The sequence below is a fragment of the Podarcis muralis genome, chromosome 1 (genome assembly GCF_964188315.1).
Source record: "Podarcis muralis chromosome 1, rPodMur119.hap1.1, whole genome shotgun sequence".
In the NCBI taxonomy this organism is placed as follows: domain Eukaryota; kingdom Metazoa; phylum Chordata; class Lepidosauria; order Squamata; family Lacertidae; genus Podarcis; species Podarcis muralis.
The window spans coordinates 85,423,386-85,451,356 of record NC_135655.1 but is presented as its reverse complement, the minus strand read 5'-3'; the positions used below and the strand labels follow the sequence as shown (position 1 = coordinate 85,451,356).

The 27,971-nt window shown below is 45.7% G+C and overlaps 2 protein-coding genes across 3 annotated transcripts; one reads left to right on the top strand and one right to left on the bottom strand.

Annotated features, from left to right (window-relative positions):
* Positions 1-166: 166 nt before the first annotated feature.
* RNF25 (ring finger protein 25) lies at positions 167-8,103 on the bottom strand. Its single transcript, XM_028741970.2, is given in 12 exon segments — positions 167-1,834; positions 1,837-2,523; positions 2,865-2,999; positions 3,346-3,435; positions 4,660-4,800; positions 5,220-5,291; positions 5,393-5,462; positions 6,227-6,294; positions 6,388-6,490; positions 6,916-6,990; positions 7,442-7,555; positions 8,039-8,103. Coding segments are annotated over 12 exon segments (1,644 nt in total). The 5' UTR covers positions 8,089-8,103; the 3' UTR covers positions 167-1,795.
* STK36 (serine/threonine kinase 36) lies at positions 8,093-27,971 on the top strand. 2 transcript variants are annotated; one of them, XM_028741951.2, is made up of 27 exons: positions 8,093-8,497; positions 9,259-9,373; positions 9,601-9,741; positions 10,286-10,363; positions 11,347-11,477; positions 11,567-11,816; positions 12,655-12,748; positions 12,863-13,032; positions 13,128-13,324; positions 13,985-14,099; positions 14,204-14,347; positions 15,034-15,213; positions 16,032-16,129; positions 16,471-16,576; positions 17,082-17,223; positions 17,890-18,017; positions 18,497-18,601; positions 18,775-18,870; positions 19,340-19,434; positions 20,225-20,288; positions 20,762-20,872; positions 21,010-21,084; positions 22,329-22,500; positions 22,744-22,891; positions 24,315-24,474; positions 24,992-25,735; positions 27,116-27,971. In XM_028741951.2, exons 2-27 carry the CDS (start codon positions 9,290-9,292, stop codon positions 27,260-27,262), a joined length of 3,975 nt encoding a protein of 1,324 aa, XP_028597784.2. In that variant the 5' UTR covers positions 8,093-8,497; positions 9,259-9,289; the 3' UTR covers positions 27,263-27,971. The 2 variants fall into 2 exon arrangements, with proteins under 2 accessions (XP_028597784.2, XP_028597794.2); XM_028741961.2 differs by lacking the exons at positions 20,762-20,872; positions 21,010-21,084.

Here is a 27,971-nt window from a genome sequence, read left to right as displayed (position 1 = left end):
GATTGTTTTTCATTTATAATCAAAAGGTTCCTCATTTTAGCTAAACTACATGGGTCATAGGTTATTACCTCCCTGCCTCTTTTTAGATGGTTTCTAATGTTGAATGGTCTCATCACATGCAGCACAGCAGCAGCTATGTTCTTTATCCACGAAAGAGAATCATAGATTGGTTTACTCAAATTGCTTTTAATACTCCTGTTTTGCATCACATCACCACAAATTCCACCTCACCACAGTGCAGGGAGGTAAATCAATCTCACATCAATCCTTTTAATAGGCAGAACTGCTCAAACTGGTATATGTGCATGCATGCAAATAAGTAATGACATCCTTTAGCCTCTAGCATGAACTGGTTTAAAATCAGTCACACTTCTATTGTAAGGTCATTTTGGCCACTGTGCTCTGTAAAGTTGTCACACATCTACAATGTTACTGTGGCTAAGCAGAAAAGGAAAATTACGAAGTCTGGCAAAGCTTCACTTGGGGAGGGGTGGGGGGACATTTTGCAGACATATAAGGAATTTAAGCAGCTTGGGAACTTTCACACAGCCTAGGGTAAAATTTGTTGTGGGGGGAGGAAGGCCATATATATGTGACAAAATAGAAATACAAGTGGAGGAAAGTCTGTTCAAAATGTTTGCATAGTGGCCACATGTACTCCATATTGCTACAGACTCCTCCTCTGAGCAGAAATACCCATGAAGACAAGGCTGCATTTTGCTGAGGGAGATGACAGGGACTGTGTAGCCTAAAAATAGGTAGGTACATTGGTATTACCCTCCCAAATGGAGAGTAGAGCTGTTCTTGAATGGTGTGTGGGTGAATGCACATACACACAGCCATAAGGTTAGGAGGGGAAAGCCAGCTGAGCATGAGAGACTTCTCACCCCAACAAAACCAAATTTGGCTCGAATCAAAGATGATAAGACCCAAAACATAAGTCACGTGAACTCTGGACAGGATTACAGTTAGTAAACCATTGCAGGATATCACATTTGTGAAAACAGGCAAAGACAAGAGCCTTGGTGTACCTGGAGCTGAAGCCTTTGTTGCCAATACTAGCTCCAAATCCAACTACTGGGTGAGTAAGGAGTTGGACTTCTTATAATTTAAAGGCTCTTTAGAATAGGCATGTTTGATGTTTGCAGTTCAAGGTCAATCACTACTGAACATTAGCCAATTACAATGAGGCAGTGGGAGACTCCAACATTCAGTCTGGCCACAGTTGGGGGGCTTAAAGAACCCTCTGTGGTCAACAGCCACCAAGTCAATGTTGATTCAAGTCCACTCTTTTCACATATGCCAATACCATCAATAAGGCATGTCTAAAAATAGTGACACTATTAATGGCAAGTCCTCTCCATAGTTCTGGACAGTAAACAAGGAGACCTGTACTCCCTTATAGTCCTTCTATTTTTAGCACCTATTTTAGAACAGGGTTACTTAATAGTTATTTTTCAAGCTTGGCTTTTAGTTCAGGGATTCAGCCTCAAACAGCCCTCTACACAGCACTGATTCACTGTAAGATCCTACAGTTTACCCATGGGCAATAGCATTTGGCTACCATTTATTATTCAGTTATTTACTACAGTCCACAGACAGTAATTCTGATCTCTGAGGACAATATACCCCTACTCTGCAAGACATAAACCGCCCATGGCCGAGAGGAGAATTTCAAGACAGATCTGCTTTTCCTTACAATCCAGGCCAATGGTTGACAGCACAACAAAATCACCTGTGTTCACCCCTAGAAAAAGCCCCTCAAGCCTCAACTCCTGCCTGCTAGGAGCCATCCTCAGTCTCTTGGCTCTGCAGCTCTCTCCTTGAGTTCAATGTGGTGCGTCCTCGGCCTCTTGGCACTTTAATATAAGATCCATGTTCTCTGCCCTTGGTCTTTTCCCACTGCCTACAATCCTGCATCCCACGGCGACCCTGCCACTTGGCCGACCCCCTGAGCTCATTATGGCTAACCTCCAAGTTTACTTCCTCACTGTCATGGGCTTGACTTTTCTGCTCCTGCGTCCATTTCCCCACAACATTTTTCTCCTCTCTCAAATACATTCCCTCTTTGGTTGGTGAGATTCCTCTGGTGCGCAGCTCTTTTTTCTCCACCAGTGAAGACACTTGGTCTCTGCTGCAAGATTTTGAGAAGTCTTGATTGTACCTCCCACAGCTTCGCTGTCCCCTCTCCTTTCTCCAGTTGGGTCTTCTACTGAAGGTTCTGGATTTCCCCTCAACAGTGAGAAGACAATGAGTTTCTGCTGGTGTCTCCAGTGACTTGTAGCGCAGCTGCCAGCCAGGGCCTTGTATAGATGGTTTCTCCTCTCGAGTCCTCTCTCTCTTGCTATGGAAATGCAAAGGGACAGAAGGTCTCTCTGGTTTTTCAGGTTCATTCCTCACTGGAAGAGCAGCCTCTGCAGTTCCTTGGGTATGTTCTGAGCCGACTGATGGCCTCAGTTCCTTGTCAGTATCCAGAACATTTTCTGAGATGGCTACTTGTTCATGTTCAGTGGTATCTGGGGGCTAAAAAGGATAGAAACCAAAATGAAGGGCAGAAAATGCATAAACCCAGCAGGCTTGATTCTCAGTCTGAGTGGCAAAGATCCCACAGGAATTAATATATTGATGTCACCCCATCTGTCTTCCCCAGGCTTTGCTGCTTAAATCTTTCCCTATAGTAACTTGCAAAATTGCCAGCAACAAGAGTCATCAGCACTTTAAAAGAATTGCCTGGGATGCAAATATCAAAGCTCTCTCTTGTGCTACAAGACAGGATGTCTCAGCAAGTAAAAATTGCTACCTCCATTGTTTCATTCTTTCCCTATGACCATTATCCTCTTTGTACTCCTGCTGCCTGCACTAACCTTTTGCAGGCTGATGAAGTAGCGATTTCTTTCTGCTTCAGGGTCAATGATGCCTCCTTTCTCCTGCTGCTTCTGATAGATCAGGCGCAGTTGTTCTCTGTGCTGCAGTGTCTGTGTGTCAGGTTGGTACACCTCCTGAGGAAAGAGAGGCATGTAATTGGATGACTGGCCCAAACAGAGCCTTCTGGGTCTCTCAACCCTCCAGATCTGATGGGCAAAGGGGCTGCCGGGGGGCAGGCAAAAAGAAAGACTCATAACCACCTGCAGGCCTACAGAGAACTCATAACCACCTGCAGGCCTACAGAGCACCAGGTATATGATTATTTGGAAATAACACTTAACAGAGCTCATTTGGAGAAATGGGGTTGCCCAACAGGTCCAATAAGTGAGAGAGATTAGTGAAGCAAGAGGGTGCCTGCCTGGTGCATCTTTTAAAGAGCAGCAAGTCCATGTGAAAGGTCTGTTTTGAAAGTTTCCTTACCATTGGCTGCTGTGGAGGTGGTGCTGCTTGCAATGTTGCAAGATCATAAACCAGAGGCTCCCTGCACACAGGGCACTGCACTTCAAATTCCTGTACAGAAGGTAATAACAACAAAATTCGGCCTTGGTTAGACCTAGTCATGGGATATACAGCTACTGTTCTCATACTCCACCAGTGTGTCTTAAGAGAGTAGTATTTTCCTGATAAACTGCTACTCATCCTGGGGAGCTCTAGCACTCAACAACAGTGTTATTGGCAGAAGAGTGTTGTGCAGTTTGACTAAAAGGTCACGGGACAGCCTGGATTCTGAGCTCATCATCCAAGCCTCCTGGGCACTTACCGTATTTTTCACTCTATAAGACGCACTCTGACCATAAGACGCACCTAGTTTTTAGAGGAGGAAAACAAGAAAGCAACACAAAGCCTCCTGAGCGCAGCGGGAGGAGCGCCCCCACTGTGCTCAGGAGGCTTTGCGGAGCTGTCCCTGAAGCCAGGAGAGCAAGAGGGATTGGTGCGCACCAATCCCTCTTGCTCTCCTGGCTTCAGCGACAGCTGCGCAGCCTGCATTCATGTGCTCCATAAGACGCACACACATTTCCCATTACTTTTTAGGAGGGGAAAAGTATGTCTTATAGAGCGAAAAATACGGTAATTAATTTCATTCTATAAACATCCACCAGTAAAGTGTTCTCTTTTATAAGATGCTACTGGGCCTTCCTAATGCAATCACAACTTGCATCAAAGCTAGTGCAAAAATTATCTCAGAGTGAAGATTCACCACTAGCAACCCTGCCCTCAGAACTATTCTATTGTTTGGGAGTGGAGGAAGATAACTTTTGTTTCTTGGCAAAGCTTTTTTGTGTATGTTGTAGTCCATTCACAATCTTTACCACCAGGAAACACACCAACACAGGTGTTCAAGAAGATATAACGTGAGTATACTTTTTGGTCACTTGTACTGCAGCTGTGAAGATTGCCTTTATCTACAGAACCCCAGTTCCTTAGTATTTGAAGCAAAGGAAGATATGTTGACCATCTCCTCTGGTCTTTAACTAGATTCCCAGACTTTACACATCACTTAACATTTTGTTCTCTGTAGACAAAATAACTTGCAAATGCGAACGTATGCACAGCACTGAACCATGGAAAACCATTTTAACATTGATCTGGGAAAATCTTGTCCACAGCTCTCAACGCCGTAACTAATAACCAAAATGAACTGGAAATGTTGATCCAGATTCAGAAGCCATTCCTGGAGGAAAAAGTTGGTGAAGTTCTAGAAGCAGCTGTGGGGTGCATGCAAGGAGCTATTACCTCTTTGGGCAGAGGTGCCAAAGGCTGTACTCTTTCTTTCCTCTCTGCACGGATCTCTTCCTCCATATGCTCTGTATAACTGGCAAGGCAACGTGAGTGAAAGTAGTGGTAGCATGGTGTCTTAGTGAAAGCTTCGTTTTCCTGCACAGGGGAAGGAAGAGATTCCTATTAATACAAATCAGCTACACTGTGCGTTTTCAGCATACATTGAAATAATAATTCCCATTCATTCCAATTTCAATTCAATTCATATGTACAGTAATATATGTGGATGCTGGCTCAGATTCAAACAATCACATTAACAGGGGCTTTTTGCACCCCATTCCCACTGTTACTCCTCTTCCCACTATGGGGACACATGCACACACTTTTGCAGAACAGAATACAACACAGCACTAAGGAAGGGATCTAGAGACATCCCAACAAGTTCCCATTCCCTTTTCCTTCCTTTTTGAGTGAGTCCCAGCTTCACCTCATTCTTCCACCTCCTTATATTAGTGCTTTTATTCCCTATGGCTCCCCACAAATGAAAACAAGATGCCAATCCAGCATGCCCTTACCAGAAAGCCATACAGGCAAATCACACACTGCCCATGAGGGATGTTGTTGTCTGTAAGAATTTCCTTTCCCTTCTGTGAAGACAGAGAGGGTCAGTTTGTCATTTCACACAATAAAGGCGCAACAGCCCAAGCCATAGGTCTGGACAGCCTGCCTCCCCTTTCTGTTCTCTTACCTCTATTAGCTCATATAACATAGCTGTACCCAGCTGGGCCTCAGCAGTACATTGTAGTGTCTGGGAAATCCTAAAATGGAGGCAAAAAAGGGGGCAAGGTAAGGAGAAAGGCTAGAATAGATGTCCAGGGAAGTGAGATGGCAAGAACTGGAGTGGCTGAATCAGCCACTTGCAATAGCAATCTCAACACCAACACAGGATGGGCGCCAACCTCTCACCCAGTATCTCATCGGACACAGTAGCTACTTCAGTACAAATTAGAAGGAAGTGGTACCAGACTGAAATTGAAAAAGCAGCTTGAAGCCCTTCTAGGGCAAGGGAAAGCAGGGAAGGGAAAGCAGGTTCTAGTAAGCCAGGTGTAAAGAGCCACAGAAGCTGGGACTTTGTTTTGGATGAAGATGCTGCATTTCTGATACAGTAATGTACCAAGATGCATTGCCTCTCATCTCTTAATTTTGTCCACCTATCAATAACTTTTAAGGGAAAGATCTCATTTAACATGTATTCTCCCAATGCCAATTTTACACACAAACACCATAATTAATTTATATGTACCCAAACATGTTGCATACATGATTAGAACTTCCAGTCTTGTTTGTAACCTCATTCCTCATGCTCCCAATGTTAGTAACATAGCAACAGCCTTCACAGCACAGCTCTAAATTAAGAGAACAGCTGCATAATACATATTCCACATAAGATCATTGGGCAGGTGGAACACAATATAAAGAAGCTCCCACCTCCCCACACTTTCCATTAAAAGTGTGACAGACTGAAACAAAGAAAACCTTACTTCTTGCACTGAACTGGAAAGAGTTTGCATAATACACTTACTTTTGGATTTGCTCATCTGACAGCCCTCGAGGATTCTGGATGGCTATCTTTGGCACTTCATTTGGATACTAATAAGAAACAAAGCCAAGTCAAAATGAGTAGTACAGCCATGCTAAAGTGTTATATAGCAAAACAGTCACTCAGGTCATACAAGGCTTTACCTGAAGAGGCACGGATAGCACCAAGGTTAAGCAGACGTACTGAGACTCCTGGTCCTCTGCAGTTGCTGGATGAAGGGTGATAGATATTTCCCACGGCACAGACCTAGGGTTGAAGAAAGGCTCAAGTGAGGGTCTGGTGTCAAATGAAAGGAAGATGGAACAGGAGAGATAATGCAGGTGGGTTGTTATTCCTTCCTTTCTCAGGCTGAAAGAAGATTGAAGCAGGCATAATGCAGACCTTCCATTCTCCCCACCCCATATTTTTACAAAGATAACTATTTCAGAATGGTAGTATCAAATACAAGGAGGGGGGGGAAAGAAGTGACTAATATTTTGGGAAATTAACAAACATGAATCAGGGGTTGCAATTCATTCCGAGTTTGTGCAGGACACTGTAGTCTAATCCAAAAACAGGGTACAGTCTTCTAAACCAGGAATCAAGTTCCACAATGACATATGCAAGATCACAGGAGTGATCAATACTTTAAAACAAAGAACCAGCAAAGGATCTGACAATGTTGCAATTACCTTCCGTTTCCTTTAGAAACATGTAGCTCATCCAAGTAAATGGACTCCAAGACTTCCACTTCTGAAGGCAGAGCCCTGAGTAAGAAAAAAAAAATCATATTATATATAAGGCTAATTTCCTCAGGTTTCTCCTGTCCATCATGTATGATGTTATGCATGGGGCAGATAGAAATCAGGATTGAACTCCTATGCATTAGCTGATGCTCAGGAAGTTCAATTCAGCTCAGATCAAGCACATCAGCCTCTTCCTGCTGGGACTGGACTGGCACTTCCCAGTATGTACAGAGCAGGACAGAAACACATAGTCTAAACTAGCAGACCTTTGCTGCTGCCAGTGATAATGAAAACCACAAAAACATTTCTCTCTGGCTACTTCTCAGAATTTTACCTTACACACAATTCCCACAACAGTGGGTAGTTTACCATGCTTGAGAAAGGCTGTCATTCTCTTTCTGTTTTGATTCTGTGGCTGAAAAATGACACAGCTCCATACTGCAAAGGGCAGAAACACAGCTGTAATACTAACCGAGAGTGAGATTGTTGCATGGAGTATTTTTTCATAATATCCATAAGGAACCAGTGGCATAACAGCAGCCGACTGAGGAGAGATCTCAGTTGGCATATGCTTCTAGCCAGGTAACTGTGCGGTAAAGAGAAGGCATTTATTTCTCTATCTACAGTTTTTCATAAGGAGTTTCTAAAAAAAACAACCAACAACAACAACCAACCCTGCTAGAAGACCAAAGGGCGAGGAGGAACAGGATTGGCCCAGGGAGTGGATTTTGCACTTGGCTTGGATATAAGATTCATATCGCTGCTTGTTCGGCTACTGGGCGCTGCCTTTCTCTCTCAGCCCCCTACCCTCAGAAATAGCGCGCGGGGGGCGGGGGGGTCGTGTGCTAGCTCACTCCCTGTTGTGACGAGACCCAGGAAGATGACGAACCACATCGTACATGTCGAACATTACATAAGAACAAGACGAACGAAGAAACAAAAAAATTCCTTCGTGAAGAGATGGCCTGGGCTACAGAAAACAGAGGAGGAAAGGGTACGCCAGCCATTTGCTCATCTGCCTTCCGCTGAGAGAGAAAGGAGGACACACAAGGCCGAACCGCTCCCTTACCAATCCGCAGCCAACTCCTCCTGCTCCTCGCTGTCGCCGGTCGCCGCCATCTTGACAGGCCCGGAAACTCAACCGCTTTGGAATGCTTGCCGGGTTCTCTTCCGGCGCTGAGGGTTGCTAGGCAGCAGCCGGGAGACGCCGTTGCGCGGGGCCTGCGCTGATAACTAGCCTCCATCCGCCCCGCCCTACTCTCGAGCCGCCGGGTTCCAACGGCCCCCGCCGGGGCTCAGCGCGGCAAAGGCTTTGTCAGACGGAGCGGGTGGGACGTGGGTGCTTCTGTCCTTCCTCTGCATTGACCTGGAAGGAGGAGGCTGAGGCGAAGGAGCCGGTGTCGGGCTGCAGCGCACAGCCCGACCTTGTGTGCATTTCTCTGCCCCATTTCACTTTTGTGGAGCTTACTCCTAAGTAAGTGGGCGTAGGATCGTCGCCTTAGGAGGCTCCTCAAGACGCCGTGGCCGGGTGAGGACTTTATACAGTATAGCAAAAGGGATTCGGAGAGTTGTGCAGGCAAGAAGATGGCTAAAAAGACTGTGTGTGTTGATGGACTCCTGATGGGCACTTTGGAGCCGGGGTGCCTTAACTTTTTTCTTGGGAAGCATTAAAAACATGCCTTGCATTGGCTTCTTTTTCGGTGAAGGTGCTTGCTCAAATTAATTTTGTTATGAGACTGTCCCTGAAATATTTGGATGGTCATGGATGGCTCGGTTATATCCTAATGTCCTGGAACTTGCATGCTTTATGGGTGGCTAAGCGACTGGTTTTACAGCATTGCAAGGACTTGATATCTCCTCCAATAGCTTCTTGGTTGGAGGGCTTTCTTCTCATGCATCACGTGAAAAAAACCGCTTTTGCCTGGAGATGCAAAAAGCACAACTATTCTGAGATCTGGGACCCCTCTTTAGAGCTGTCTGCCTGATATGCATGCCATATTGGCTTTGACAGAGTCTATTCCCCTTTCCCCAACCTTTTCTGACTGCTTTGCTCCCTTTTTTCTTTTTGATTCTTGGTTTTGACCACATGTGTATGATTTGTATGCTTATTTTGCATTTTTCTGTTGTGAACAGCCTTGGGATCTTCAGATGAAGGGAGGTATACAAATATAATAAATAATAATAATAATTTTGCAAAATGGTATTGTGAATTGACATGCTTTGCCATTGTGCTTACATTTTTCATTTACTGTTCATGTTTAACTTAATCTCTTGTCTCTGCCCTTTCAGATTAATACCCACCCCTCTCCACATTCCCATCATGGAGAAGTATCATGTCTTGGAGATGATTGGTGAAGGCTCTTTTGGAAGAGTTTACAAGGGGCGTCGCAAATACAGTGCACAGGTAAGAGCACAAGGGAACAGGGGGATGGACCTCATCAACAGGAGAGTTAATTTAGGGAGATTTGTTTCCAAAGATTGCTATATAAGAAGTCTGTTCCTGAGCCTGCAGTGGTCATTGTTTCACAGTGAGTTTTTCAGGGACAAACAGAGGGGAAAGTAGTGTATGACCCATTTCCAGCCTTTAATTATTATTATTATTATTATTATTATTATTATTATTATTGGCAGGTGGTGGCCTTGAAGTTTATCCCTAAAGTGGGTCGCTCACAGAAAGAGCTGAAGAATTTGCAGCGAGAGATTGAGATCATGAGGGGGCTTCATCATCCCAACATTGTCCAGATGCTTGACAGTTTTGAAACTGATAAAGAGGTAAGGGACTTGCTGGGAGTCCTTTTTAAATGTGGGAGGTGAAGAAGAAAATGGTGTCTTCCTGGCTCTGTGGAAAGTCCCCCAAGAAGCAGAAAGGCCTGAAAATGGCTACATTTTGTTTGATGGAGTTTAGGTTATATGGTGTTCTCCAGATGTCTCAATGAGTACCTAGGAGGAGTGAACTAAAATTTATCCATTTTGGTAACAGCTATCTAAATTACACATCTTGTCTGTGGAAGTTTGGATTGCCACATCAAGCCTATTGGTTCATGAGGCTGCATCAGGCAATTAACCTGCCAAGACCTATCAGCAGAATGACAATATCCAAAGAATGTCCCAACACACTTAGAGTTTGGAGCTCTCCATAGGCACCTTCATCAAATAAGAATGTGTTGGTAGCTGCTGCACACTCTTCTTTTGATGGTGGTTTCCTGTTGGCTTCAAACAGCACAGAGAGCTTAGTCAGATTGTCATTCCCTACCCACAAGTGTCCCATCTTTGAAAATGTTCTCATTGGCATTCTGGTCTTGTTTATCTCCTTCAGGTTGTGGTAGTGACAGATTATGCTGAAGGGGAGCTTTTTCAGATCCTTGAGGATGATGGGAACTTGCCTGAGGAGCAGGTAACTATGACAAGAAGAGTGAGTGGGGATTCAGTGTGATGAATGACTCCAGGAATGGGAGAGTAGCTGGAGTGTGGGTAGGTGTCAGTCTTTGCTAGGCCATAAACCCTCCAGCTGTGTACTTTGACATGAACCTGTTAGATTTCCTGGAATAGTGACTGAGGTGCTTACAAGACAGTCCTAATTTTTAAAAAGATGATCTGAGAAACTAGAGACCCATCCCTCTGAATTTGATACCAGGGATGATATTAGAGCAGCTTAAATCAAGGAAAGGTTTAAGGAAGTTGGTACTGTATGTCTTTTTGTTTATTAATTTTTTTAACCAATTTATATATTGCTCAAATTGGAATATCAAAAGTGGTGTATGGTACAATATAAAAACACAATAAACCATAAAACATTACATACTCAGTATAAAATTCACCATGATTATTGATAAGAAGATAGGAAGCTGCCTTGAGTCAAACCATTAGTCCATCTAGTTCAGTTATGTCTGCTTTGACTGGCAGTGACTCTCCAGTGTTCTAGACAAGGGACATTCCCAGATGCTGAGGATTGAACCTGGGACCTTCTGTATGCAAAGCTCTACCACTGAGCTACAGCCCTTATCCTAAATAAATAAGAATATCTGGAGTCACACTTCAAGTGATGCCTGAGTGAACATATGTGTTTTGAACTAGCGTTGAATCTGGAGAAGAGAAGTCTAGCAGCAGATGGACATGATTGCAGTCTTCAAATACCTGAAGGGTACATAGAAGAGTGGAAATGCTTGCTCTCTGCTGCCCTCAAGGATAAAAATAGATCTAATTGTCTTAGGATAATACAAGTAGATTTCTGTGTGTTGGGGAAGGACTTGTGATTCACAATTGAGGGGCATCAGCAAAGATAACAAAAAGGAATGGAAGTTTTATGCTGGAGATGTGGAGCATCCCTACAGGATTAAATGGGCTTTGCAAAGTATCAGGGTTGTCATTTTCTTTCAGGTGCAAGATATTGCCTCTCAGTTGGTCTCGGCGCTCTATTATCTGCACTCCCACCGAATCTTGCACCGCGACATGAAACCCCAAAACATCCTTCTTGGGAAAGGAGGAGTGATCAAGCTCTGTGACTTTGGGTAGGTATGTTAAGAACTGATCTCCCCAACCAATCTCTGGTCTCATTACTGAAAGGTCTCAGTTGTTGTCTTCTTTCTTTCCTGGGAAGGTTTGCCCGTGCAATGAGTATTCACACCATGGTGCTGACATCTATAAAAGGCACTCCACTGTATATGGCGCCTGAGCTAGTGGAAGAGAAACCCTATGACCACACAGCTGACCTCTGGTCAGTGGGATGCATTCTGTATGAGCTGTGTGTGGGGACACCACCCTTCTACACCAACAGCATCTTCCAGTTGGTGAGCTTGATCATCAAGGACCCCATCAAGTGGCCAAAAAACATGAGCTCCAACTTCAAGGTAACTGTACTTAAATGCCGTCCACACTCCATCCAATGATCTCAGGGCAGGTTTAGATGCATTGCTTCTTTAGTCTCATTTGATCCACACACAAGAGCCCTGTAAGGTACATTGCCCTGCTAAGGGCCATAAGAGATATATTTTGCTCTAGAAGCTTATACTTTTGGGTTTCCCATGACTCAAACTCAGCTATCTGTATCTCTGGCATTACACTGTATGTATCTGTGGTTTGAGTTTGTTCTCTCCTTGGAAGCTTGAACACCTTAGATTTTGTTCACTCATGCCACTTGGCCTCTTTCACACTGTTGGTGTGTATGTCTGAAAGGTAGAAATACAGTTTTTAAGTGCATTCTCCAATCCTTATCCTACCCCACTGCCTGTGGGGATTAGACTGGGATGAGTGTACTTGCTAAGGCAGGGATGCCCCCCCAATAATTTTGACTGCATCAGCCACAGCCAGCATGGCCAGTGGTTACGGAAATGTTATCCACAATGTCTGAAGGACACCACATTGCTACATCTGTGCCAAAGAATGTAGTTCTGTGTGCAAACATGTTTTGGTGGTATTGGGGCCACCAGGTTTCTTTCTTAAGGCAGAATATGCAGCCATGTTTGCAAGACTTTTTTCAGTAATCTTCAGCGCTAGAAACTTAAAAATGAAAAAAATGGGAACATTCTGGAAAATGTGCTTTTTGTATGCATGGATTGAATAGACTCTTCCCACAGCGACCAAGGAATTTCATTGGCTCCAAGGTTTTCCTTGTAAAATTAGCAGCTGGGGTTATAGACTATAAGTAGTGTGAGGATGTGCAAGTGACCATCTCTCATTACTGTGTAGAGCTTCTTGCAAGGCCTGTTGATGAAAGACCCTCGGCAGCGCCTGTCCTGGCCAGAGCTACTCTATCACCCCTTCATTGCAGGGCTGGTCACTGGTGAGTACCAGCTGCCATGCTTACTTGCAATTTCCTCCCATCTGGCTCCTGCATCTGCCTTTCCTTACAGAGCCCAATTCAAGCAAGCCCAGTCACCGACCTTCTCTTTTGCAGTAATTGATGACACAGCAGATCAAGGCATTACCAACCCTTTCACCAGCAAACTGCCTCCTGAACTGCAGGCCCTGAAAGAGCAGCAGACACACTCGCTGGCCCCTCACAGTGGCCAGTCAAAGATCTTGAGGAAAGCACGGCAGAAGATGGCCCAGGAGGCTCGGAGAAAGGTGAGAGGCAGGTAATACCATTGCTGGCAAGGCGACTTACAGTATGGTGGGGTCCAGTCCATTAGAATCTTCCTGTGTTGCTTGACTTCTTACAGGAGATGGGGAAATCCAGGGCTTCGTTTAAGGAAGAAACCCCCAAGGGGGTCCAGAGCCACACACGCAAAGCCTGCCTTGCTCAGACAGATCCCAGAGAAGTGAATCGGGCAGCTCCTGGCACTGGAGAAGAGAGGCACCTTAGCCTTGGAGGAAAGGGAATGGAGTGGGAGCAAAAGGAATCTTCCCCCACACCTCGGTGAGAAGAAGGAGTTGAAATGCATTTATTTTGTTGGGAATGTGGTATATGATACACGTGCAAGGGAAGTGTGGATCTAAAGCTGGCAGTACCAGACACCACACAGAATCAGAGTAAGGTCCAAATCTTTTACTGCTGTAGAAGTCATAGGCTCAGCAAAACAGCTCTGGACAAAGTTATACATAGAAACGTAAGTTCCAGCCTGCAGGATTTTCAGATAGAGATACTGTTGCTCTAAGTAATACCAAATGACCAAGACAACACTGGAAACAACTGAATTAGCTGACATATATATGTCCCAGCTTCTGCCAACCTAGCAGTTTGAAAGCATACCATTGTGAGTAGATAAATAGGTATTGCTGCGGTGGGAAGGTAAATGGCATTTCTGTGCTCTCTGGCACTCTTAATGGTGTCCCGTTGCACCAGAAGCGATTTAGTCATGCTGGCCACATGACCTGGAAAGCTGTCTACGGACAAACACTGGCTCTCTCAGCCTGAAAGTGAGATGAGTGCTGCACTCCATAGTCGGAGTTCTGCACTCCATTTGACTGGACTTAACCATCCAGGGGTCCTTTACAAGAGAAAACCAAAGCTGGGGTGAGAACATTTCATTGCTGTGTAGCCTGCCTTCAGCCTCTCATCCCTCTTCTTCATGGACAGAGAGAATCGGATCACACAGGATTACGAGCGGGAATTCCCAGAGCTGAGGCCAGAAAGTGGCAGAGCAGAAGCACGAGGCAGACGCAGCATTGACACTGTGGATCTGGAGACTGAGGTGAGCGCATGGCCAGGTACCACAGTCATTTGCATAGTTGCAAGGAAGTACTCTCTTGGCTTTCTGATGGTGGTGGTCCTCACTGACTCACTCTTGCCTCTTAGGAGTTGGATAGCGATGAGGAGTGGCAGCACTTGATAGATGCCACAGATCCTGCCCATGTGCAGCTGAGTGCCCCACTGAGCCTTCTGGGAGACCCTGCTTTTGTGCAGCGCATCCATGCCCGACTCAAGGATTCTGGTCGGCAGGTGAGTTGTAGGGAAGGGCTAAACACACACACACACACACACACACACACACACACACACGTTATGTTTGCTGTATGCTGGGTATGTCCTTCAGAAGCTAAGCAAGATTTCCTACAGAGAGAAGAGGAAAGAAACTGGTGGAAACTTGTTGAATTCCTTTGGTAGTTTTGGCCTTTCAGCTAGTACATGGTGAGCCACATACATAGAGACTAGGGACAGCTTGGAAAGATGGAGACTCTTAAGACTTGACAGGGTATAGAGGTCTTATAAAAATGTGTGGATCCTAGAAAGGAAGCTGGGCATGTCATTAACTCTTTAGTTGGGAGCAACATCTCATGGATGGATTTTGGGATGGCAAGAGTGCTGTGATGCTGTTGAAGACAGAGTGAATGTGGAATCAGTAGTTAGTATGGTGTTTCTAGAGCACTTTAGGCATTGGTGTGGGCAGTGGCGTAGTGTGGGGGGTGCAGGGGGGACCGGCCGCACCGGGTGCAACATCTGGGGTTAGGGCAAATCCATGGGCGCAAATCCACAGGTTAGGGGGCGCAAATCCATGGGTTAGGGGGCGCAAATTACTTGCCTTGCCCCGGGTGCTGACAACCCACGCTACGCCACTGGGTGTGGGGAAGGTCTGTATGGGGAAGAGTTGTATGTCCTATGTACATTTACCCCTTTTCCTTATACAGGTGCTGGAGGGAATGCTGGAGGGAGCTTCCCATCTTCGCCCTGCCCTCCATGTTATTGGCAACTTGTTAGGTACCCGCTGTGACACGGAGCTGTTGTACAACTTCTGCAGTGACACAGGATTATCCCACTTCCTTGTGGAGCTAGCGGGAAGTATCCTGGAGAGTATCAACATCAAACAGGTAGAGAAGAGGCATTCGCCAAAACAGGGGGTAGCCAACGTGGTGCCCTCCAGATGCTTTGGACTACAACTCCCTCCCTCCCAGCATGGCCAATGGTCAGGGATGATGACCACATTATCTGGAGGACACCATGTCGGGTACTTGCATTTTGAAGAGCTAAAGCATCTAGGCGTATAGCAGGCTGTTATTTGGACCTTTTTCTTATTGGACTATAATCCAAACTAAGCATATAGTATTTGGATCTTTTTTAAAAAAGAAGGTTCATTATGTAAAAGTATATAACTTGCACAAGGTTAAAAGCACTGTTAGAGTGTTTTGCAGAATCTGGGACATTTTTACAAGAATCATAAGCAGCTAGGAAGAAGAGGAGGTATGAATGGTGGACAAGGGGCTAGGAACCAAGGGCTTGGCTGAGTAACTTTATTGCCTGATTTCTTGAAACCTCCAGGGTGTCTGACCTTACCACAGCTGATACCAGCATGTTTAACATATATGTGGATAACTCTGGGAACTAAAAACATTTATTGGTGAGATTATTTAAAAGCCTCATTCTTTGAACCCAAATTTTGTGCCTCATGGAGTTTACACTGTAATGGAAAACAGTCTTTCCTCTACAGATTCTGTGAATCTGTACAAAGGTTAAATTTGGCACAGAATTCAACCCACTTTACTCAGAACTCTGTTAGTTTCCTCCTCCTCCCATTCTTCTTACCTTGGCAGATGATTCCCGTAGTTCTTGATTACTGGTTCTTTCTATGGGGCACCCAACCAGGTGGAATCCAGTCCCAAGAACACATACCTCTCTCTCTATCCCACAGCAGCCCTGGTACATCACCCTACTGATAGACTTAATCACTGTCCTGTCAGCCTACTTTGCCAGTGATTTCAACCGACAGCAAAGTGGAAAGAAGCAAAGGTAAGATACTTTCATGGCAGATGAAATATGAAGGTGAATTATGCTATGTTGTCAGCAGTATGGGAGTAGGCAAAATTAAAGCATAGTGTGCATGAATACAGTAAATACCAAAAAGAAGCAGTTTCATTCCACACTCTGATGCCTTGTGCCAGTATTTAGTCTGAGAACTGGAAATGGCATATAATGTCCCTAGTTACCTGTCATCATACAGGTTCTGAGCATTACACAATTATACAGTACTGGTCAAAGAAAGAGGGAATCTGAGTGCCTGTGTTGAGCTCACTGCCATGTTTCAAGACTAAGCTTCTATGTCAAACCTATAAACACAGATACTTCTCTAGTTTGCAGGCATTCCACAGTTCTGCCTGTCGCTTCCTTGCCCTGTTACCTGCACTGCTGGTTCAGCCCACAGACCAAGAGAGCAGGCTGCGAGAACAAAGCCTGATGGTAAGGGTCCCTTTGAAGCCTCCTATCTCCTGGTCTACTCATCTCCATCTTGTCTCAGTCTCTCTCCCTCTCCCTTCAGCATCCTTTTAATGTTCAATGCTCAATTTAATTTCATTAAATTTAATTTAAGGGAAACTATATTAAATTTAATTCAGTTTTCTTCTCAATTTAATGTTCATTTCTCCCTGCCTACCCCTGGAACCTGTGTGTTTTAAGGCTTGGGACAGAAATGGGTTCCAACCCAGAGTTTGACTTTTTCAAAGATGAGGAGCAGCTATTGTTCCTACATCCCAAAATATATAACATATTTGTAGTACATTCATTTCTGTGCCCTCTTTTGTCTTTGGCTACAAACAGCATAGCATATGGCTTCTGGAAGGTTGCCCAGAAGGGAATGCGGGCCTCAGGTTGAAAAAGTCTCCCCACTCTTGTTCTAGGCTCCCCACAACTCCCAGACCTATACTATCCTCACTGCAACAGCATCCCTTGTCTCTTATCCTTACAGTGCTTCACCCACTTGTGTGAGAGCATGGATTGTGCCTGCCCATCCATCTCCATTCCCTTTTACACCAGCTTGTTTGAGGAGCATCACCGCCTTCTGGATGTGCTCTGCCACGAGGCTAGCTGTAAGCAGCCAGCTCAGGAAGGTAACAAATGCTGTGGAGAATGTGCCCATCTGACTGCATTTGGGGATAATGCAAAATGCCTCCTGATTCCAGACTAAACATCTGAAAGAACTTTCTGACAGTAGGAGCTGTTCAACAGTGGAGTGGTCTCTCTTGGGAGGTTGTGGACTCTCCTTCCTTGGAGGTTTTTAAGCAGAGGTTGGATGGTCATCTGTCATGGATTGCTTTAGTTGAGATTCCTGTATTGCAGGGGGTTGGACTAGATGAACCTTGGGGTCCCTTCCAACTCTACAATTCTATGAGAACAGGCCTTTTCAGTGGTGGCTGCCTAATTATGGAGTGCTCTGCCCAGAGAGGCAAGCCTAGTATCATCTCTATTTTTATGCACCAGGCAAAAGTGTTTCTTTTACCCAGACTTTTCACTCTTCGTTTGATGGTTTAAAGGTAGGATGGATGTAGTAGACCTCCCTTTTATATGGAGGATGCATTTTTAGGTTTTTATTCTGTTTTAGTTTTAATATTTGTATTATTCTTGTAAGTTGCTTTGGGTCCACTTTGAGCAAAAAAGTGACAAATAAAAGTAGACAATAATAGATATTATCACTGTAAGTGGCATTTCTGTTCCACTTCCAGTTGGTGTATTTAACCTTACTTGGTGTATTCTGTTTGCTCCCCAACCCCCAACAGTGTTCCCCAAAGAAGCAAAGGCAGCGCAAGAGTGGAGTGAACACTTGGCAGTTGCCTCTACTGCAGCCCTAGCTGCATCCTGCGGCATCCCAGGAGGGCACAGCACATGTCATAAGGCCAAAAAGCAGGTGGGAGTTTTATTGGCATTTATGTTTCTGACGTGGGTGGCGCTGTGGGTAAAACCTCAGCGCCTAGGACTTGCCGATCGCATGGTCGGCGGTTTGAATCCCCGCGGCAGGGTGCGCTCCCGTCTTTCGGTCCCAGCGCCTGCCAGCCTAGCAGTTCGAAAGCACCTCCGGGTGCAAGTAGATAAATAGGGACCGCTTACCAGCGGGAAGGTAAACAGCGTTCCGTGTGCTGCGCTGGCTCGCCAGATGCAGCTTGTCACGCTGCCCGCGTGACCCGGAAGTGTCTGCAGACAGCGCTGGCTCCCGGCCTATAGAGTGAGTTGAGCGCACAACCCTAGAGTCTGTCAAGACTGGCCCGAACGGGCAGGGGTACCTTTACCTTTACCTTTATGTTTCTGAAAGGTTGGCTATATAGCTCCCTCAAGTGGTGGAAACTGATAATGGTGTTAGCACTGAAGGCTAAGGGATTTCCATTGCAGATCTCTCAGCAAGTAGCCCAGAAGCTCATTGAGAAAGATAATGACCTGCTGCCAAGTCTTCTCTCAGGAATTGAGCGCTCTGCCTCTTCGCTCAATAGGATGAAGGTAACGCGTCTCCCCATCTTCCTTTTGCTTCTCTGGGAGTCGGGGAATTGGTGCCCAGGGCATCTTATCCTTGGAGGCAACATGCCTTAATGCATTCCCTTTTCCCTCCTCACTTGGGAAGAAAGCGATGATGCCTCGGTGGTCTGACCTTGCTTTGCATTTCCATCACCCAGGTCCTGTATGCCTGTTGCCATGTCAGTCTGACTCTGTGCCACCGCTTAGCAACTCCAGAAAGGCTGAGTTCCCTGATCTGTGCCCTGCAAGGCAAGGTATTTTTTTATTCTGAAACTGCAAAGAGAACTGCCCCATCATGAGCACATACTAAGTCTCAGCCCTAAGAAGGTGGGGTGGGGGAGAAAGGAAGCTGCCTCTTACCAGGTCAAACTATTTTCCCATCTGATACTGTCCACTCTGACTGGAAGTGTCTTTCCCTGGTCTCAATCAGGGGGTCTTTCTCGTCAACCTACTCCCTGATCCTTTTTTAACCAGAGATGCTGGGGTTTGAGAGTTAATGAGCAAGGAACTGGAAACTGTATCAGGGAAAGGATGGTGTGGAAACAGGAGAGGCGTTCCAACATGATTGGCATGGGCAGGGGAGGGGCACTGAGATAACCATGGTTTTAGAGCAAAACATTGTGAGAGGAACATAGGATAGCTTCTCTTAGGAGTGGATATGGGATGGAAAGGTGATGGTTTGTGGGGCCAGTGTTTCAGGACTGAGCCTTGTCTCTTTGAAAGGTCCCACTAACTGAAGTGGCACAAGTACAGGCAGCTGAAGCCTCACTGAGACTCTTCTCCCTCCTGCTCCTCCAGCTACAGATCCTCCCACCTCAGTAAGTGTTGTTGCTTTGGCACCATTCATAATCTTGCCTTGACTGCTTGGGAACAAGGGAAAAGGCTCGCAGAGACTTAACTTGAGTGGTGTGGATTGGCAAGAAGTGGATTGGCAAGAAGTAAGGAGAGTCAGTGCTAAAATGGGGAGGCACTTGACAAAAAAGGAAAACTGATCTGCAGTTCTCCAGAAATGTCCAACACAACCCTGGTTTTGAGGGATATGCCCCATCGCAAAACGTGCCAGTCCAAGAGATATTTTGCAGGAAGATGTGCAGTGGTGCTTCACTGTGCTCTGTAAGCAGATACACCCCTCCCACTTCGCTCTTTTAATGTTTGCTGTAGCTGCCCTAAACTCAGGAGCAGCTTGCCCAGAGTGGGGCCCAGTAGCAATAGCCTCCCAGCTATTTACACAGTATACATAAGGAGAGAGCTGGCACCTGTGTTAAGGACTAGACTTCTGGTGACTGTAAGCTGTGTCGAACTGATGGTTTCTTAGTCTGAAGCAGAAACTACCCAGACTACTTAGTCTGAAGCAGAAACTACACATCAAGAAGTTTTCTTGATGTTTAGAAAATGAAATTACTGGTTTTTAGGATTTCACTGAATCTGCTACATGACATAACCACATTTTTTGAGCCACAGTGCAGCCCCAGCCTTAGTTTTTTGCTGCCGTTCCTTTTCCAGGCACACACTTAAGTGTCTGGCAAGTATTGCTAGCTTTAAAGATGAGGGCCTTGGCATTCGTTGCTTCATCCTTCTAATGCTGCTATTTCTTTGATTGTGGTTTAGGTCTGAAATAGTGTTGAAGGAAGCCGTGGCTCTTTTCAACCATGCAACAGCTACCTCTGTTCTAGTGAGTAATCTCTACTCCAGGGTAGAGTTTAGAACTGTCTATATAGATTCTTTTACCCCATATGTGTAATCTGATTGTCAGTAGCCCCAGCTGTAGGTTTGTACTCACGAGAAACTCTTCCACACTGCACCCGATGGCGAGTGATGGATTCTCACTAAGGTCAAGGATAGGACCAGACAGTTATCTTCCCTCACACAGTTGGAGGTATTGTAGACAGAGCTTCACAAGCTGTGAAAAAGAGGTATCCCACTGTTCCCACAAATGTGTACTAGATACTTCTGGACTGCAAAGAAATGGTCTGCCTGTTACCCTGTCATACCAGAGGTATCGGGATTGGACTTCTGTAGACTATGAAGGAGAAAGCAGCATTGCCATTCCTGCGGGGAGTCTAATAACTAGATTTGCATCCAGTGCAAGTAAAGCAGGCATTCTGGCCATTCCTGCACACAGAGGGGTCTCTCTGTCTTATGCAGAGTGCTGCAGGATTGCTGCTGACATACTTCATTCAAAATGGCGCTGCTGTGATGATCAGGCAAGAGGAAGCCATGGCCATTATAGCTACTGTATTCACAGAACCTGCGGAGGTAAGAAACCAGCTCCAGACAGACAGGGGCAAATCAGGACACATAGGCCACTGGCTGTGTCATGCTTGTCATGCCATATAGTGGCTGACTTTGAGGTCACTGTCTCAGGTCTAGTCCTTTCTCTTGGTGTCTTTCAGCTATGCCTGCCACCTCCCATGGGAGCTGGCTTCTATGATGGGCTCCTGCTCTTGATGCTGCAACTATTAAGCCAGGTATGACTTCATGCCCAACCAAGCAGCTTCCTTGCATTCTCTAGAGCAGCATTGGCCAACCTGGTGACCTCCAGATGTTGCTAGATTGTAGCTCCCATCAGCCCCAGCCAGCATGTGGTCCAACAGACAGTTATGGTCTAACATCTGGGGGCACCTAGTTGACAAAGGCTGCTCAAGAGGATGTACACAAATGATCCAGGAGGTATTAGGGAAAGTATTTACTGTTAGGTGAAGCAGAATGGAGTAGGGTAAGAAATGGCTTGCTTAATTCTGCCAAGGCCATGTGTAGCCCCTCAGCTCTTGGCAGTAGGGAACTGGCTCTCATCCAGGTGCTGTCCTGTCTGTTCATGGACTTCCTTGGAGGTTGCCCTATCCACAACTGGAAGGGCCACTTTGGGTCAAAGGACGGAGCAGCCTTCCCCAACCTGGCATCCTCAATGTTTTGGGCCACAATTGCCATCACCCCAACCATTTTCTAATCTACACTTAACTGGGGCTGATGGGAGGCGGAGTTCCAAACATCTGGAGGGCACCAGGTTGGGTAACACTGAGATAGAGAAAGACAGCACAGTCTAGAACTGGACCTAAACAACTCAGTTTGCTAACATAGTTATACAGATATGATAATTTCCAAGCATATTTTCTGGCTAGGTGGCTCAGTTCTTTCTATAGAATTTGAAAGTTTAAGAAAATACTGATGAGGACATTGCACTATTCTTATCTACAATTTGCTGTGTATGTATATTTGTGCACGTGAAGAAACTCCAGCCAAATTCTCACCTATAGCCACCTGCACATCACCACATTGTTTTTCCCCTCTTATGGACTAGAAGTTTGCTTCCACCCAATTAAAATAAATTATGATAGCTAAAATGTAATAAAAGCAGTCTTAGGATTCTGCAGGATTGACCCTGTTCCATCTTTGAAAATATATGTTGCAGTTGGTGGTGATGAAGACCTTAAATTCCCTAGCAAAATGGGGAGGGCAGTTAAGTCCCTGCCCTTTCTGGGCATATCAGCTGAGTTATGTGCAGCAATTCCTCTTAGTGGACGCCCAGCTTCCTGCTTTTTAGATACAGGTGGGAAGAGAGGTCCAGTCAGAAAGGGTTTAGGTCTGTCAGGCTACAGAGGGAGCATCCATGGAATTAAGGTGTCTCTGATGAGCCAAATCCCTGAGCTGCAATGCAGAATAGGGTGTTTAGGCTCCCATCTCACTGCTCTGGGGCTTGTTCCTCTTCTATCAGGGAGATGCAGCAGTAGTGCGGGAGTTTGCTACCTCCGAACTCTGGGGCATTGTGTGGCATCGCTTTGCCATGGTGCTCCACTTGACTTCTCAGGAGCCAGTGATGGAAGGAGACACCCCGAGAGCTGGCCAGCAGGCACCAGAGCCATACTGGAACCTCATCTCACCACAAGGTAGAAAGTGGCTTTCCTTTAGTAAGAACCACCCCAGATTGCCTCTTGGGCACCTCCTCTTGCTATTTACGTGTCAGAAGACAGAGCTGAGGAGGTTCGTCTTTGTGAGGCTGTATATAAGGATGCTCACAGTCTTTCCATGGTGCCAGGCCTGGTTCTGGCAGTCACCTCTCCGATTGGGAAAGGCAAGGAGACATTGAATAGGTGGCTAAGGGGTACTCACTCGTACTTTCCCTGCTGTAGGAACCTTGCTCTTCCTCAGCTTAGCCCTCTTCATCTTCACACGAGAGCCTCACCAGTGCCTTCTCCAGCTGGGCCAGCCCAATGGGGTCATGATGGCAACCCTGAGCAAGCTGCTTGAACCTGACTTCCTGACTTACTTGGCACAAACGTGAGTGATAAATCCGGGGCTGAGCTATAGAAAGAAGTAAACCAAATGCTGCTAGAGTGGAACAAGGGCAGGGGGCTGCTGCATAGAAACATACTTGTCATTTGCCCAAACACAGCACAGCAATACAGTCTCCCCCAACCCTGATTTTGGTCTAGCTCCTCCCCGTCTTACCAACTCCCATTTTCAGCAAGAAAGCTGCCCCAAGACGCAGAAGTGGATGATATGCAACCTTCTGTGTCCCTATGTTCAATCTCAGGAATGTTCCAGATACATGCAGCTGAATCTGGCTTTCTAACAACCTTTGTTTTTATATTAAAGATGAAGTTTTTAGGATTATACTTGTCCGTAAAGGTTTTTATTGAGCAGGCCATTGGATTAGATTAGATTAGATTAGAAAGAGGCACTAGTTGTGCTCTGCATATCTCCCAAACTCTCCTCAGTTTCAGCTTCTTATTACAGCATCCCTATGTACACCTTATTCCTTGCCCTTTTCCAAACTTCGCCAATGTATTTGATTCCTAATTCCAAAAATTACAGTCAAAATAAGGTGTGCACATTAAGCCTATTTCTGATTTGGTATAACACAAAAAAGTTAAAGGACCCCTGACAGTTAAGTTCAGTCGCGAACGACTCTGGGGTTGCGGCGCTCTCCTCGCTTTAGTGGCTGAGGGAGCCGACGTTTGTCCACAGACAGTTTTTCTGGGTCATGTGGCCAGCATGACTAAGCCGCTTCTGGTGAAACCAGAGCAGCGCACGGAAACGCCGTTTACCTTCCCGCCAGAGCGGTACCTATTTATCTACTTGCACTTTGATGTGTTTTCGAACTGCTAGGTTGGCAGGAGCAGGGACCAAGCAATGGGAGCTCACCTCATTGCGGGGATTCAAACCGCCGACCTTCTGATCAGCAAGCCCTAGGCTCAGTGGTTTAGACCACAGCGCTACCTGTGTCCTGCCTTGGTGTAACATATCTATAAAAGAACATATTTGCTTCTTTTATGAAAAACAGTGATTTGGCTCAGAGCAATTAACTTTTTGTTCAAGACATCCCTTAAAAGCAGCATGTAATGGCTGAAGGCCAGGCCAGGGCAGATGGAATATAGAATGTTGCCTTATACCAAGTTAAACTATTAGTCTACCTCATTTTCATTTATTGTCTACACTTGACAGATAAGAGGCTCTCCAGGGTTTCAGACCGGAGTCTTCTTTTTCGGCCCCATATGGGGATTGAACCTGGGACATTTTGCATGCAAAATATGCATATTGAGCAACAACTCTCCCCTTACTGCTATTGTGGCATGGTTACTAATAAATATTGTTTCACTAGGCTGTTTCAGTCAAGCATCTGGAGCTTACTATTGCAGCCCAAATATACTTACAGCTGGAAGTTAACACTTCACTATGACGGCTTTCCTCCCTCTTCCAGGCAGATGCAAGAGGATGGTGACCCAGAGCTGGTGTCAGCTGTTGTGCTCCAAATTTGCCAGCTGTTCTGTTTCCCCTTTGCTCTGGACATGGACCCTGAAACTTTGGAGCTTATCACAACAGGTCTAAGGGACTCTGAAATCCCTGCACGGTTACTCCAGGTAAAGCTTTTCCCATGTTGGTCGTCTAAGCACTAGAAAAGTGAAGCCAGGGGGAAGGATCTTACCTCTCTTTCCCCACTTTCCCCAAGGATGCAGACTCTGCCTTAGCCAGACCAGTTGTCCTGCTCCACACAAAGCAATGCCTTTCATCCTGATTCATGGTGGTTGTGCTTATGTGGATGCACTCAAAAAACTGCTTTTCATAAAATGAGGCACCAAATGCCTTTTTTGAAGGTGGTTGTAGGCTGGGGAAGGGATGGAAATGCCAGCCTCATAAAGACATAAGGGAATTTTTACCCTTTATGGGAAACATTTTTAGAATGATAAAGGTTCAGAGTTATGTCCAACCAAGTTGTCCAGTTTGTGGAAAGACTACAAATAGATTTTGTGGCTAGGGTGAGGAAAGGAAGTTCCATTGCATAAGCAAAAGTTTTTGCACAAACACAACTTTGTTGGTGCCAACTTCATACTGGTATGCACACTTTGAGACACTATTCTGCTTTTGCTTTCTTTGTAGGCCTGCATTCACCACCTTCCCTTCTCAGAGACAGAGTTGCCATTGAGTCTCCTGTGCCACTTGGTGCTGAGCGACGAGGGAGTCATTGAGCAGGTGGTGGGGGTGGCTGCCTCAAAGCATGCTGTTGCCTTCTTGTCTGCCATTTTGCTATCAGACCAAGTAGCCCTTACTGCAGACTTGCTCTCTCTGCTCACCCACATAGCCCGGGCCAGTCCAGCTCACCTGCCTTTCCTACAGAGACTCCTATGTGGTTCAGACTCTGCTTCCCAACCACTGAGCCACCTGCTGTGCCACCAAGAATGCCCGGTTCGTGCCAAAACTTGTAGCCTTTTGGGGAACTTGCTGCGCCATAGACAGGGGTTTCCTCAGGTTCTGCAGGACCAGATTGGGCTGCTGGAACATCTGCTGGAACGCCTTTCGGATGAGGACGAACATGTGCGACGCTCAGCCAGCTTTGCTGTTGGCAATGCAGCCTACCAGGCTGGTCCTCTTACTCCAGCCCTCAGCAAAGCAGTCCCTTGGGTTGTTCAGCTCCTGAGTGATCCTCAAGCCAAGACCCGCTGTAATGCAGCTTCAGCACTGGGCAACTTGGGCCGCCAGTCGGTGGAACTGGAGGATTTGCTGATCCAGAGCAGGGTACCTGGTCGTCTATTGGATGTGGCCTGCCATGATTCGCAACCAGCTGTGCAAGAGGCAGCACTCATTGCTCTTCGATCTATTAGCCAGCAGCCCAGGATCCACCAGGTATTAGTTCAGCAACTGTGGGGGGAAAAGGCTCGGCCAGCTGAGGGCAGGCCCTAATAAACCAGCAGTCAGATTTATTGTGCTTCAGTTAATTCCTGACAATGCATAATGGAAGCCTTATTGCAAGGTTACCTGCCATGATTGTTGAGGATAATGAAGCTTTGCTTGCTGGTCAAGAATTGAGGTTTGTACATTGGGGCAAAAAAAAATAAAAAATGACATTGGTAGGTTCTTGTTGGCGGGGGACGGGGCGGGCTTGAGAGTTCATTGCTGCTATTAGCTGCCATATTCTCTTGACCCTTCCTTTCTATGAGAGAAGCACTTTACAAACAGTCAGTGTGTGATACCTGACTTGCTTTGCCATCTTAATAAGCTGTTATCAATATAACTCAACCTGTTCCATTCTTTCAAAAACAGTTGCACATAAGTGAGCTCCAAACTATCCCACCACTGGATTCTCAAGGAATAGATGTTTTTTCCATGATAACTTTCTGTTGGTTCAAAGTGTCTCTGAGCTTATATTAGGTCACCCACCAGTAGATCTCATTCTTCCTTTACCTAGTTACAATCATCACTTTTTATGTGTAAGGGTGGTATCCAATGCACTTGCTCTGTTAGTGCAAGGATTGGCATTTGTGCAATGGAACTCTCCTTGATTCTTGTGCACCTCAAACCTTCCCCAAATTTGCTTTGGATGGCTGCGGAAGTCCCGTAACAGACTTAGAGGGTATGCAGGGAGGAAGGGGAGTTACTTTGCACAGCCAAAAGGCCTTGCACCGACAGTACACTGAATACAACCCTAAGTTGCTAGTCTTCTTTCTATGAAAACATGACTGTGTTCCCCAAGAATCATAGAATTATAAAGTTGGAAGGGTTCCTGAGGGTCATCTAGCCCAACCCCCTACAATGCAGGAATCTCAACTAGATTGTATGTGACAAGTGGCCATCCAACCTCCGTTTAACAACTTCCAAGGAAGGGGAGTCCAACACCTCTCATGGGAGTCTGTTCGTTCCACTATTGAACAGCTCTGTCAGAATGACATCTTTCTCAGTACCAGACGTTGAAGATATACTGGAGTTATGAGGCTCTCTATAGAATCCTATTGCTGTGTTATTCACATTGAAGGAGTTACCATGTAATTACTCAAAAGGGAGCCTTGTTTTCAATCCCATCCCCAACATAACATATTCCTCAATCAGCTGTGCATTACTTGCAGTAGATGGAAGTCCCAACACAGTGTCCTGATAATGCAGAAGTGATGTTAGAGGCAGGATTAAAAACACAGGCCTTCTCTAAGTAATTGTGGTAATGCCCTACATAGCTTAGCACAATAGGCTATGTCAGGGCACAATATATATCTGTCCCAATCTCCTTTCCAGGTGCTGGTGTCACTTGGAGCAAGTGAAAAGTTGGAAGCACTTTCATGTAACAAACCTCAGACTAGTGCTTACAGCAGCCCACGGCCCTCATCATCAAGGCATTGTAAGAAATTGATCCACCTCCTGCAGCCTGCACACAGTGCCTAAGAATTCAAGAGGGTTCCAACGTGCTCTTCCTTCCAAACACCAGAGGTTTGGAAAACCATGGAGCTGAAATATCATTGCAGCTACTGTCTTGGAGTGGCCTTCAATATGCCGAAATGTCAAGAGCGCGCTAGTCTTTCTAGCTGAAGTTGGAAGTAGAACTCTGTTTTACATCATCTGAACAGAGGTACCACAGTCCGCTGTTCAGTAAGGACACCATCCAAGCACCATTTTCTTGCTATGAACCATCCATGGAAAAAGCCAAGCTGCTGTGTTCTCCTATCTAAACAAGACGTGTAGCAAAAACCCTAGCTCAGTGCACTCTACATTAAGTGCCTTGGGATACTGGTCTTTGTTTTTTCTTTTTTTCTGAGAATTTCTTCCTTTCCCTTTGAAGAAGAGTGGACAGCCACAAGTCACCAAGCATCCCTACTTAAAAGCAGAAAAGAGAACAGTGGCATTTGCTGGCCAGAATAAAGTAGTACCTCTTTTGCTTTGACTTTTGCAGGTTAAGTTGTGGGTCAGAAGGCTGGAAGCATTTTCAGTTTTTGATAGGAGTTATAGTATCCCCCCTGGAGCCTCTGATCAACTAATGGATTGCATCCATTATTTGTTTTAGTATTTCTTTGACTAGGACACTGACCCAGTTGGTCTCTTGCTTTTTTTATATTTAATACTGTGCTTTTGTAATAAAACCTGGCTTGTTTTCTCA

What these genes read in the sequence shown, in the direction of transcription:
- STK36 (XM_028741951.2), top strand. Translation starts at nt 9,290, where the DNA reads ATGGAGAAGTATCATGTCTTGGAGATGATTGGTGAAGGCTCTTTTGGA. An exon ending in GAATCTTCCCCCACACCTCG is followed by an intron (nt 13,325 to 13,984) that starts GTGAGAAGAAGG and finishes CTTCATGGACAG; the next exon opens with AGAGAATCGGATCACACAGG. An exon ending in TCAAGGATTCTGGTCGGCAG is followed by an intron (nt 14,348 to 15,033) that starts GTGAGTTGTAGG and finishes TTCCTTATACAG; the next exon opens with GTGCTGGAGGGAATGCTGGA.